Source organism: Pseudophryne corroboree, chromosome 9, assembly GCF_028390025.1.
Source record: "Pseudophryne corroboree isolate aPseCor3 chromosome 9, aPseCor3.hap2, whole genome shotgun sequence".
NCBI lineage: Eukaryota > Metazoa > Chordata > Amphibia > Anura > Myobatrachidae > Pseudophryne > Pseudophryne corroboree.
In genome coordinates, this window is record NC_086452.1 from 79454447 (window position 1) to 79469170 (window position 14724).

General features: G+C 38.5%; 1 protein-coding gene across 1 annotated transcript; it reads left to right on the forward strand.

The window, feature by feature from the left end:
* The first annotated feature begins 10315 nt into the window (after positions 1–10315).
* Positions 10316–14365, forward strand: DMRTA2 (DMRT like family A2). The gene is made up of 2 exons (XM_063938703.1): positions 10316–11639; positions 12878–14365. The coding sequence occupies exons 1-2, from the start codon at positions 11204–11206 to the stop codon at positions 13756–13758; spliced, it is 1317 nt and encodes a 438-aa protein (XP_063794773.1). The 5' UTR covers positions 10316–11203; the 3' UTR covers positions 13759–14365.
* The last annotated feature ends 359 nt before the right edge of the window (positions 14366–14724 follow it).

Consider the following 14724-nt stretch of genomic DNA (forward strand, 5'->3'; position numbering starts at 1 on the left):
AGGGAAGGCCATAATCTACCATTCTCCTTAACCAGGGCAACATCCAAAAAATTAACAGTATTGGTATCCATGGTAAACGTGAGTTTAGCGGGACAATCACTCTCATTATGGTCAGCCATCAACACCTCAAACTCAGTTTTTGTACCCCCCCATACAATTAACAGATCATCTATAAACCTGAAATAGGCCAGTATTTTACTCGCAATGGACCTGTTGCTAAAAAATAAATTCTGTTCAATTTGAAACATGTATGAATTTGCGTAAGATGGGGCCACATTGGACCCCATCGCACATCCGGATGTTTGGAGGTACATGGCATTGTCATAACAAAAATAATTTCGTGTTAGCACCAATTCCAAAAGTTGCAGAAAAAATTCTACAGGTGGTCCCTTATAAAGTGGATTTCCAGTGAGTAATAATCTGGTAGCCTGCATACCAGCACCATGAGGGATGCTGGTATACAGGCTACATACATCAACCGAACACAGATAACAATTATCAGGTACATCTGCAAGATCTTTAAGTGACAACAACAGACTGTTTGTGTCTTTGAGGTAGGAGGATTACACCAGAGGATCGTATTGGATCCAGGATCAATCTTTAGTTTCTCTGATTCTGAAGTTGAAGCAATTTTATCCACTAATGCCTTTAATGAAACATTGCCGGTATCATCCTCAGTGGAATTATTTAATAATTTATTACGGCTTAAAAAGAAAGAAATTGATTTTCTTTACCATGGTATAACTTTGACCAGCTATTACAAGGATAAGCGTATACCAAGGGGTTTTAGAATTAAAAATTCACCCACTATAGGCAGATACAATGTGGATTTTTGTAAGAAGTGGACGTCTATTTTGAATAAATGCTCATATGATTTATTAATCCTGGTAATAGAAGAATCCAAGCGAGAGATCTCTGTTTTAAAAGATAAAATTGGTGTTTTTGAAGCAGCACATTTAAACACCTTGATTGCTGATAAACAAGGGGATTGGATCAACAAAATTAACTCACAATTAGATTTATATAAAAATGATTTAATCAAATTTAAAGCTGAAAAAAGACGCAAAGTTGATATGGACTATGAACAACAGAGAGTATACCCATGGTTAACAGGGGCATATCCACGTGATGATAGACGCCCGTTATTTAGACGTACACTACATCGTTCTAGACCTGACACTTCAGATGAGTATGGTACCACTGAAAGTGAGAATGAATCTGGCCGCACGAGAGGGCGAGGACGAGGCCGTAACAGTTCTCCAGTTGGGCAACGTACCAGGGCACGTTTTTTAGATCAAGCCACCGATTCACCCGTCGTGGCAAGCAAAACACGAGGCAAAGGAAATGTCAAAAAGCCACCGAAGGGTCGAAAGACTTAATTTATAATCTCTCAAATAGGACACTATCTGACTGTGAATTGTCGGTACTAAGTAGGGGACTATCATTTGTACCCACTGTCCCATTTGACAAAGTACAATGGAAGATTGAATTATACCAACTTAATCGGAGTTTAAGATTAAAAGAATTTTTTGGGTCTAAACCTACTGTTCCTTCCGCCTTACCACCTCAGCTACTTAAATTACAAAATCGGTCCAAATTTGATCCTGCTAGTAATAATGCAGCAATTAAAACCTATAGTCGGATGTTGGACAAGGAAGTATGTGGATCTCCCTTGTCAAAAAAACCAAAATATTGGAATCTTTCTAGGGAAGAGCGTCTAGCTTTAAAACAATTGCAGAATTATGATGACATAGTGTTCCGTCAGGCAGATAAGGGCGGGGCACTTGTGGTCCTTAATCTGTCTGACTACAAAGCTGAGGTGTCAAGGCAATTGGAAGATGGTAATACATACAAATTATTAGATTGTGACCCCACGATGGTGTTTAAAAGGGAATTGGACACAATATTGACACAAGCATGTACACATGGTTGGATTTCAGAGGATTTGAAAAAAGCTTTAATGGTACAATGGCCAATTAAGCCTCTTATGTATATGATCCCCAAAATCCATAAGAGCCTCCAAAACCCTCCGGGGCGTCCGATTATTTCGGCAAGAGGCTCATTATATCAACCCATTTCAACGTATTTGGATACCCTCATACAACCATGTGTACAGGCGAAATCCTCCTACCTCAAAGACACAAACAGTCTGTTGTTGTCACTTAAAGATCTTGCAGATGTACCTGATAATTGTTATCTGTGTTCGGTTGATGTATGTAGCCTGTATACCAGCATCCCTCATGGTGCTGGTATGCAGGCTACCAGATTATTACTCACTGGAAATCCACTTTATAAGGGACCACCTGTAGAATTTTTTCTGCAACTTTTGGAATTGGTGCTAACACGAAATTATTTTTGTTATGACAATGCCATGTACCTCCAAACATCCGGATGTGCGATGGGGTCCAATGTGGCCCCATCTTACGCAAATTCATACATGTTTCAAATTGAACAGAATTTATTTTTTAGCAACAGGTCCATTGCGAGTAAAATACTGGCCTATTTCAGGTTTATAGATGATCTGTTAATTGTATGGGGGGGTACAAAAACTGAGTTTGAGGTGTTGATGGCTGACCATAATGAGAGTGATTGTCCCGCTAAACTCACGTTTACCATGGATACCAATACTGTTAATTTTTTGGATGTTGCCCTGGTTAAGGAGAATGGTAGATTATGGCCTTCCCTGTTTGTAAAACCTACAGACAGGAATAATCTACTCCATGCCAGTAGTGCACATCCTGAATCATTGAAGAATGCGTTACCTTATTCCCAGTTTCTGAGAGCATTGCGGATTTCCAGGAACAGGGAATTAGGTGTCCAACAAGTAGATATGATGGTTAAAAAGTTCTTAGACAGAGGATACAGTGCAACAGTTCTGGCTAAGGCAAGAACGAAAGCACTAGCAGTTCCCTCTGAAGAGTTATTTAAACCACGCAGGGACAAGGCTAATTCTAACCGACATATTTGGTGCAATAAATACACGCATTTAAGCCCTTATATTAAAAAGAAGGCTAACCAATTATGGCCAATTATAGAATCAGATAAAGATTTGGTGGCATTGAATCACAAATCTTTAATGACTTGTTACAAAAGAGGAAAAAACTTAAGAGATTACTTGGTACATAATGATGTTTCCAACTTGGGCAAACAGGAAAACAAAAGTTTTTTGGGCAAACCGAAAAACGGATGTTTTAAATGCCCTAACTGCACCACATGCGGTTATCTATTAACAGGACCCACATTTAATCACCCTCACACAGGTGTCAAATACACTATCAGACATCGATTAACCTGCACTAGTCGGTTCGTGGTATACATCATAATTTGTCCTTGCTCAATGATGTACATTGGTAAAACTGAAGTAACATTCCGTGAACGTATGGCCCAACATCGCACAGCTATTCGTGCAGCCATTAATACAGGTACCAGTATACAACCGGTTGCCAGACATTTTTGTGAGGCTAGACATAATCTGTCTGCCTTACGGTATCGGATTATTGACCATATACCGCCATTAATAAGGGGTGGTGATAGATCAGCCCGTCTACTACAGAGGGAAGGAGAATGGATTATGCGCCTAGACACCTTAGCCCCACGCGGCATGAATGAAAATTTGGGGATGCAGGTTTTCATCCAGTAGATAACTCTAACGAGGGTATAGTCATTAAAAACAACACATTTTATACACAAACAACAACCAGATATGTAGGATGTTGAGCAGAGTAGTTAAGAAAGTTATTGTTTATGTCTAACATAGTTGTAAATATCATTCAAAGATTTAGCCGGGGGTATTAAACCTGGCATTAGTATGGAACACGAAATTTGACTAAACTATGTATGTATTCTATGATATGGTGACTTTGGTCACGTACTCTTGTATTCGATTGTTTTTAGATTGGTGTTTATTTATTTTTTCACGCAGATACTGCACGGTGGTGTATTTGGGGTTTTGTTTATATGGTTGTCAGGGAGACCCGTCGTCACTTCCTGTGAGGTCAGCAATGACCGGAACAGAGAGGACAGCGAGGATCACGGGTGTTGGTGGCGGTATGTATAAAAATGCTTTACATTGTATGTTTTATATGGCTTGATAAAAGCGCCGCAGAGCGCTGAAACGTTGCTATACATTATTGGCTCTGAGTAATCTGTACCAGTCCGGAGTGCCGCCATTGGAGTGATATACGTGAATACACTTAGCCTGCTGGACTAGGTGTTGGAGGGCACCCGGCAAAGTATACCTGATTCACCTGGGGAGTGCCGGAGCTGGGAGCGATATATATATATATATATATATATCCAAGTAGATCCTGCACTCTCATCTCATTGATTCCAACGTGGCGGGTGCTCCCAATAGACCATGACAGTCCACTTGAAATAGCAATATTCTCCACAGGGTGGAAGGTGCACTCACGCACATATATAAATCAGTCCAAAGACTATATGTATATTGTATATTGTATATGTATATATAAAATTCCTGGGGGAAAAAAGTGTTGCTTTCAATATATTCTTATATTCTTAAATTAACAAATGCTGACACTGGGACTTACATCTGCAGATCTCTCAAGCCTCTTCTTTAAATGAAGCCTATATAATGGGATTTGTGTAAGGGACCAGATAACAATTAATAATAGGCTATTTCCGTGTTATTTTACTAATTATGCCAGTTGTGAGAAGCAGAGAGCTTTTGCACTTTGAAGTCAAACCTTGGCTGGGTATTAGAGCCCCTGATCTGCTACCCCTCTTGCCCCCTGTTGGGGGAGTATTGTTACTAGAATACTGTACACAAACTGTTGCTGATCCTGTCTCCAGCCCCCCACTGCACCACCTCATGGGCCCATTGACCTAAGCAGGGTTTAGCCATCATACATTGGGGAGAGGAGATTGCACGAAGCATTAATCCCGGTCTGGGGGAGGACGACAGGAAGGAGGGAATTGGTTTTAAATGACCTGAATATCAACACAATGCCTGGTGTGAGGCAGGGGACAGGGGTGCCCTGATGGGTGGACTGGGGTCTGGCCACTAGCTCCACAGCATGTTCTGTCCCAGGCTCAGTGGAGGGGCATTCATGCACCCAGAAGGAAGGAAGTCTAGGAGACGATCATTTGTGAGAGAGGGCAACATGTCTCTGTCTGATGGCGGGTGGTGGCCCGTGTTAGCCCTTCCTGGTCTGCCTATAGCCGTGCATGGTGGATGCAGGTGCCTGTGCGTTTCAGCATGTTTGTCATATAATCAGTGGGGCAGCATCCAATTTCTATTATTAACAGCCGAAACACTCGCAATCTAATACAAAATATATGATGGCTGATTTTATCGAAACACATTGCTGTTTGATTTTTGTTGATTGTATGGGACTATCTTACATGAGTGGTTTGCATCATTTGTGACACACTAATATATAAATATAGCAAAACATTTTATCATCAATATCCTGCTGCAGTTGTGTTCTTTCTTTTTATATATATATATATATATATATATATATAGTGTGTGTAATTAAGAAAAAACTATATACATATGTAGATGTGCTACATATAAGTGTGTATCTATATATGTTGTTTGTGTGTAAATAAACTATATATATATATATATATATATATATATATATTAGTGTGTCACAAATGATGCAAACCACTCATGTAAGATAGTCCCATACAATCAACAAAAATCAAACAACAATGTGTTTCGATAAAATCAGCCATCGTATATTTTGTATATGTATATATATATATATATATATATATGTCTCTGTATGTGTCTGGCTGCCTGGGTTATTTCTGGTCTTGGATGCTATCTCCAACAACGACCAGCTGAGCTATAGACGATGGGTAATATCTACTCTTATAGCCGAGAACTAGGCATGAATATGTTCTCTTTTCCTGGCTAAACGCTTAGGAAAATTCCCGGGCATATCATACAATTTCAAATGTTCTCAAAGTTCTCAGAAATATGAGTCGAAAGAGTCTATCTCGGAGAGCTTGCCTTCTAATTAGTACCACGGAGTTGCATATTTTACATTTTGAATTCTACAAACAATTCCGTAATGTGCCGTCCATATATACTTATCGGAATAGTTGTGGCGTTACATAAAATGACATAACGCAGTGTTATGGCACTTCGGAATACGTAAACGTTGCTATCGCTTTATAGGGAAGGAAACATTTTTTACGTAGCGGAGATGATTCTGTAAGCGCTCAATAAAGTGAAAAGTCAGTTATTCCTGCACATTATTATTCCTGTACATTATTATAAACGAAAAACAACAACAAAGTGTCCCCTGGCGCTAATTACAAAGGCTCAGTATTTAAATAAATTGCTAGCGCTGTCTGTACTTCGTACTTTTTTCTGATGTATTATAAACGTTAGCTAATATTACAGCTATAGTTCCTGCTCCCAGGTAAAGGCCAGGTAATTGTTGTGTGCATTGAACTGTTACACAAAAATTAGTAATCCCCATATGCCAAACTTGGGAAACCTCTGCTCCTCTGGATGCTGTGGAACTACTAGTCACAGCATGTCCTTCCAGCCTCCAGCACACGCTGCCTTACCCTGAATATGAATGTATGACTTATGGGATCGCCCTCTGATGAATGTATTAATGGATGTCTGAACGTAAACGATTCTCGATCACTTTCCATTTACCTGATCCATATTGAGAGTTACTGGATTCTGCAATTATATTGAGCTCTGCTTAGTGCCTATTACACGCAGTGGAAGGAGTGGATTAAATGCAAGCAGTCTGTGACTGTGTTTATCTCCTATTTAATTAGTTAGCAGAGTCTTGTATAAGGAAACATCTGTATCATCGCTGGGTTACGCTTCCTGCAGCGGTGTATAGTGATATTCCTGTGCACTGCTTTGTTTCCTGCAAGTGTCAATCACTGACATCCATCTCTCCGCAGCCTTGCACGCATGAGTTAAACACAGGCAGACTGATATACTTTAATTAAACCTGACATCTGTAGCACATACATAGATGTACTTGTCTCCGAGTGTCTATTTATTATTGCTTTATACATTAAGATACTGAATTAATAAATGTTTTGCAATTAGCAGCATAAACATTGCATCAGTCCCCTCCGCTCAATTAACCAACTCCCTGCTGCAGGATGCAGTTATCGCCCAACAACATGCTGCAACCTGGCTCCAGCGCTCAATGAGTCAATTTGGGAGGGGGGGTGTCAATTATTTCTGAAATACTTATTCGCTTTTTTTTTTTTAGAACACAAAAAGATGGAGGGGTAATATTCATTATTGTAATATTGGTTTGGAGGTAATTACTTTTAATGTCAGAAAGATTAAGGTTAATATCATCTCTATTAGACTGCTGCTTGGTAATTAAAAGTGGTGGGGAGGCTTGAGGGAACAGATGGAAGTTGCTTGCTGGGATATCAGTGAGTAAATAGAGGGAGTTTTACTGGAGGGAGACTCCAAACACTGACACCCATAGATCTGAGATTACACTAGCAGGGTCCCTCTTTACTGTCACTGTGTGCAGGCCATTGCATCCAGGGCACATACTCCCTAAGTACAGCAAATAAAACTTAATTTAGGCCGATTTAAATGAGATTTAATTAAGTGTGGATCACCTACTTCTAAATCATCTTCATTTTTTGTTTTCATTTCTTCTTCTTCCAGGATAACTATAAGGTAGAAACTGTAAAATAAAATGTGTCCTCAATCTATTAAAAAGATCATTGTGTAAATAAATGACTCTATGGGTGGTGAATTATATATCTACTATATCTAATTTATTATTTGTTTTCATATACAGATGCGTTTAAAAGGTTTTGTTAGAAAACGCGTTAACATTAAACGACGAACTAATGTTTATGCCCTTATATGGGAAACAATAAAAAATGTAAATAATACGTAGACTAGGTAAATGTTGCGAGTTAGATATAATAAAAATACAATTAAAACGTAGTACTAATTCAAGATCTATCTATCTATCTATCTATCTATCTATCTATCTATCTATGATCTATCTATAATATCTATATCATATAAGCACGGATTTAATTGCTGTACCATTATAATAACAGTGATTTTCATAGTAATTTAAATGTACCTAATTAATTTATTACTTCCACTGCTACCAGCATATATACGCATTCGTTTATTATATTAGGTAATAATAATAATAATAATAATAATAATAATAATAATAATAATATAAGTTGATGTTTAACATTTGTATCTTCTGAAATTGCCTAACATGATACAGTAATTGATGCACAGAAAACAGTGATTTCTTTAATTATCAATAATTTATTGAAACACTTTAATATCGCATTATAACTATCGATGTAATATTTGTCGCAGAATTCTAGTAGTAGATAACACATGTATCAAAATTTCACTTTAATGATTCCGAATCGCCCTGATAAACATTTAACATCACGAACCAAGTTTTCCAACAAAATTCTCTGTATGGAAGGCAGTGAGAAGGTTCCTCCTTCATTCTACACGGTTAGAACTGTTCTGCATCTTAAACAAAATAAATAAAATGATTACGTAAATATCGTGATCATGAATGAATATAATCGTTGGTTAACGAGTTGTCCCGATATTTATGGAATACTATGTAGGGACTGTGAATGTCCTCTAACGATCCGCCAATCGGCGGAGGAAAGTCTATAAATACTATCTATCTATCTATCTATCTATCTATCTATCTATCTATCTATCTATCTATCTATCTATCTATCATCTATCTATCTATATATAGTTTTGACATATGCATATACCGAACAAAGACTGTCACACCCCATTTTAATAGTCCAGGAAAATATATATAAAATTAAAGCCTACTATTTGTTGTTGTTGTTTTTAAACTATTATAATTTAGTACATTGAGCGATATAAAACATACAGGTGTTTGTTTATATAGTGTAATACATTGTTTAGTCACTTCCTTGTAACTTCCCTTTGTAGTGTGATTCTCCTGTCATTCTTTGTCCATCAGTCAGTGTAGGATATATACGTATGTATATACATGTATTGCCTCCAGCTGTTACAGAGATGTTCAGTCTATCTTGTAGGGTCTCTGGAGGGCTGAGCCGCACAAATAAATCAAGTATTTTGACTTCCTGAATATATGTAATAAACATGTTATAACACCATGAAAAGTTTGTTAGCTTTCTGCACCTAGGAGTAAAGGGATATTCATATTAGGCTGTTTTTAAAATACAATTGCAATTCATCTCAACACCTTACCCCAGACCTGTGCGTATCCACATACAGTGCGAAGGTGCGAAGTATTCGTTATCTATGTAAGATATTTTACAGCAGAAGCTGTAGTGGAACTACAAATCTCAGCATGACCGGGAGCTCCACCGGTTGTAAGTCTGTTCTAGAGCCGGATTTATTGAAGAAACCAAAACTCGGAAGCCTATCATTTACTAATATCCGCGTCTAATAAACTAAAATAAATCCTCCCCTCTTAGCTTCAAGCTCAAAACAGTTACTATAACCTATAATTATAGGTGCTGCAAATAAACGAACTTAAATGTTGTTGGGTAACCTACAATTGGTGTGTTGCAATTAATCATTTGATGGGCAAATTTTGTAATCTGTTAACTAAAATGCTCCAATATAGTTTAAATTAAAATTCCTATTCCTGACAATGTTTAGAGATTAGAATTTTCTATAGCAATGTTCTAAATACAAAAACTCAATATAAATTCTATTCTAAAAATACTTGGATTGATGTGATTTATTATACAGATTTATGTGACTTGTTATATAGTCTATCTATCTATCTATCTATCTATCTATCTATCTATCTATCTATCTATCTATCTATCTATCTATCTATCTATCTATGTGTGGGAGTGGGGAACATACATGCTTACAAATTCTAAATGATTACAACATAAGAGGTGTATTTTATTGTTATTATTATTATTATTATTATTATTATGTATTTTACTGTGTTACTAATGCTGAGAGATTATGACCTACAGTACGTGATTCTTAAGTAAAGAAGAAAATGAATTCAATAGCTAGAATGATATACTCACCTATAACATCTAATACAATATTTGTATCTTCAGTGATCACCTTACTTCATCACAGCCAGCGATATAACACAAGACATCTATGAATATAATAATTCAAACCTCTAAATGCAGTTGCAACATAGTATATTTTATTGTATGTAATACTGTCAGTATAGTTGTCTGGGTTGAAGTGAGGCAGGGGGCAGAGGATAATGCAGGCACATCTATAAGTCATTGTACCTCTGCACAGACACTCCTCCAGTTATTTGGGCAGCTTTGACACAGTGGTACAAGCAACTGACCAATCAGAAGTGAGCGTCTCCCCTGGTTGGCCAATGGCGACACTCACATTGTTATCAACACTTGTCTAATGAGTGATCAACAACTGAGAGAGCTGGCTGGAGACTCCTGCTGCAACTTTGTGCCGGAGAGGCTGTGAGTGGCTGACACACTTGCAAACTTCTGCTTTAGGGGGGTGCAAGGATAACACCTGGACTTGTTACCTGGATGTGTGGAGGGGATCCTGGGGATCTGGAGATCTGGGGACCTGGGACCATCACCCAAGAAGGTAACACTACCAAACAGGGGTCAGTTTTGTAAGACAGGGAGCAGCCTAGTTTAGGAGTGAGACAAGAAGAGAGATCCCTACACAGTGGAGAGCAGAAAACTGGCAGCTGGCAGACACAGGTCACAGCTAAGGCTTGGGATTCGTTCTCTAGCAAGTTATAGGTAAGAAAGGGAATTTATTGGGGTCAGGACAGTTCTGGGGGCTCCACAATAGCCTCCATATTAAGGACATTACTCCATAGAGTCCTGTTTCCAGATATATGGGAGGGGGACATAGGGGGTTGCTGAGCTTTGTATTTGAGTATTAGATTTATTGATAGAACCTTATGATATTCTTACATAAGAGCTGAGAGAGGGATCTTATGTCTGTTGTGCACTGTAATAGAGCCACGTAATGCTCTCTGGCTATAGTGTATAAAAGACGTCCTATATACTATATATGTCCCTTTCTGCTGGTTAGTAAACTGTAAGTGTGTAATTGTACCCTGGAGCTGAGTCACACCGCTGTGCCCATGTACATGTGAGCAGTATATATATATATATATATAGCTATAGGTAATATACAGTGCATGTGGGTATAGACTGCTGCTTGGCACTGTCTGCACTTAGGTTTGTGTGGGGGGCTCCTACAATGGAGATAAGCGGGGCCCCGTCTGGATCTCAGGTCCCCCAAACCACCACCTCCACCTCCATCCCGGTGACTGTGGCCGGGACCCTCCTGCGGGGCCCGCAGTTGCTCCTGCGTGCGGCAGAGAAGTATCCGCGCACCCCTAAGTGCGCCCGCTGCAGGAATCACGGGGTGGTCTCCGCCCTGAAGGGCCACAAGCGCTACTGCCGCTGGAAGGACTGCATGTGCGCCAAGTGCACGCTCATCGCGGAGCGCCAGCGGGTGATGGCCGCGCAAGTTGCGCTGCGGCGACAGCAGGCGCAGGAGGAGAACGAAGCCCGGGAGCTGCAGCTGCTGTATGGGACTGCCGAGGGACTGGCACTGGCCGCGGCTAATGGCATTATCCCACCCCGGCCGGCGTATGAAGTGTTCGGGTCCGTGTGTACGGATGGAGGCACAGGTAAGAAGACAACCAGTATTTGCGTCTATGTCTATTTAATATTATTTCCATCATCCCTCCTAATTGATCGCCACAACATGGATCATTAATGAATGGGCATTAGAGGAAAGCGAAAATTGCAGTATAAATAATAAGTAAATAAATAAATAAATAAATACAATCAATCAATCAATCAATCAATCAAAAAATAAAAAAAGATTTATTTGTAAATACTACTATGTAGAATTCGCCAAGAAAACCCCTTTTCCCCCCGTTCTACTTAACATAATTTTGGTAACTATTAAATTGAATCAAATTAGTCTAAGACCTAAAGCTATTTTTTCCGATTACAAAATTAAACGGAACAAAAATAAATTCCAGCATAAATGTTTTTACTGCCTGAAAAATCTTGATCACAGTGTGTGTGTGTTTGTGTGTGTGATTAAAATTGAATACAATAATATTATATGTATTAAAATATTAATTCAATTAAAATCTAGTGTAATTTAAATATTACAAATAATTGACAGGTGGGCACTTTTAAGTATAAAATAACTAAATGCATATTATAGATTTTAAATAACATAGTATAAAATCTTTTGCTATAAAATAATATTTTACTTGCAGAAGAAATCAGTACATTTTGGCTGTGTTTGTGTTCCATTGAAATCCATAAACATTTAATTATACCCTCTCTCTATTTTTTGAAATTCTAGTATAACTGCATAAAAATAGTCTGATATTCCTTTTGAAAGTTTTGGCCAGTTTGGATACAATTCCCATCACTTTAACCATGTTACCAGATGTTAAAAGAAAATCTGGTCATTCTACTTTAATTTTATACACATTTATACTTGGCAAAGAAAAAGATAAGCAAATTGAATATAACAGAATATAAATTATGGATGTTCCGCTAATGATGGTTTAATGTTTATTAATGCTTTTGTTTTTATTTGACAATAAAAAGTTTATAAAAACAGACAAGGAATAGCTGGAAGAGTTCTTGTAAGACAGACTATTTAGTTCTATACATAATTTGAATTGCTACAGTTTTGTGAGCCCTACATTTAGCAATTATCAAATTAGTAAATCTTGTTTCTTGATATATTTTTATTATATATTTTATTATAAGTTTATATTGTAATTATGTAATCTTGAAAAACGTTAAAAAAATCCATTTGATTTTCTGTAATTTTGAACTTGAAACATTGTACTGTATATTGTATTGACCAGGTACGCTGATTCCTGCTTTCTTTCAGAGACCAAAATCCAGAAGTTTGACTTGTTCCCTAAGACGATGATCCCTAGGTCTATCACTCCCCAGCAACTGACCTCTGGGACGAAGGCAGTGGCCCTCGATAGTGAATCGGTGACTGGGAGTGCGCAAGGTACCTCTTCTCCTGAAGTGAGGCCAGGCTCTGGCTCTGAAAATGGAGATGGTGAATCTTTTCTCAGCTCACCCATGTCCAAAGCCCTGAAAGAAGGTGAGGACAGCCCCAGCTCTATCAGTCCACTGGGCTCTGAATCTGGATCTGATGCAGAGAAAGATGAGCAGGACCCTAGTTCTTCCTCCTCAGCCAGACAGAGGACCCCCATAGACATTCTGACAAGGGTGTTTCCCACACAGAAGAGGAGCGTTTTGGAGTTGGTCCTACAAGGCTGTGGTGGAGATGTGGTCCAAGCCATCGAGCAAATATTAAATAACAGAGGGCAGGAAAAGGGTGATGAGACCTGGTCTAGAGACTCAACACTTCAAAGTATCCAGCCCTCAGTTTCCACAACACACAGGCCACTCATAGCAGGGGCTATCACCCCAGCCATAGGAACTCTAGGGAGCAGGTCTGCTTTTTCACCTTTGCAGCCTAATGCCACCCACTTTGGAACAGACACCAACACATACCAGTTAAGTGGACATTTAGGACTGAACCCATTGAGACTGGCATATTCTGCTCATAGCAGAGGACTTGCTTTTATGACCCCTTACTCCACAGCAGGGTTCATGCCCACACTAGGCTTCCGCCCACCCATGGACTATGCCTTTAGTGACCTAATGAGGGACCGAGCCAATGTTCACAAAGACCAGGTCTACTCCAATGGGCTGTACGGTTCTGTAGTCAATAATAACACAGAAAAACAATGAACTCTTTTCTTTATTTCACAAGAGAAGTTTTTGATGACCAAGGATGCTCAGACTGTGAAGGGCAAATCCCCACATCTACTGTGGATAATTCCAGAACACAGAAACCTCAGAGGAACCATATCCATGGCCCACCACAACCTAGATCCTGCTCAGTGCGAACATTTTTTTTTTCTTATTTAGTGTTTTTAATCCAACCAGCTAATTTCTGGAGATACTCAGCCTGGAGACTTTCTTTGGCTGCAACAGACGCATTGTAAACTTTTGTAAGATGCACTTTTCCTCTGTTTAAATTGTTGTTGTTTCTTTGCTAATCAACAAAAGCATGGGCCTAGCCTTGGTGCATTGTGAATTTGCAATTTATAATATAAACATAAATATATATATATATACAAACAGACAATATCTAATGTTATGAGATGGGGTTCTAAGTTATTATTGACATTGTGGGTGAAGTCAGTGACTTGCAGGTGAAAAGGACAACAGATCAGTCGTCATTGTGTACAGAAATGTAGATAAGGTGGGGAAGTGGTATCAAATCTGCTTCTTTTTGTCAATTTTAAAGTATTGCTGTTGGTTTAATTGTTTAGAAATCAATAACACCTTTTTTGTGACCATTCTATAAACATTAGTAATAAATGTTATTTTTTAAAATTCTTTTTTTTTTTTTTTTTTGGTGTCCACAGCCTGTATCAGACACTGAGCAGTTTTCCATTGAGTCATACTCACAAACAAATCCATGAAATAGTTAAATAACTCGTTATACAATGCAACCCTGTTTGATTTGACCCCCAAATTAGTGAAAAGAGTGCTGCAAACATATCATTTGTGAAAGAAGAGACAATGCTTATTATTTTGTCACACACAGCATCACTGACAGACTGTAGACTTACAGCTATAGAATTATTTGAAGCTTGGTTAGTTTGTTACTGGTCTGCAGATTTAGTGAACCACATGCCATAGGCAAAC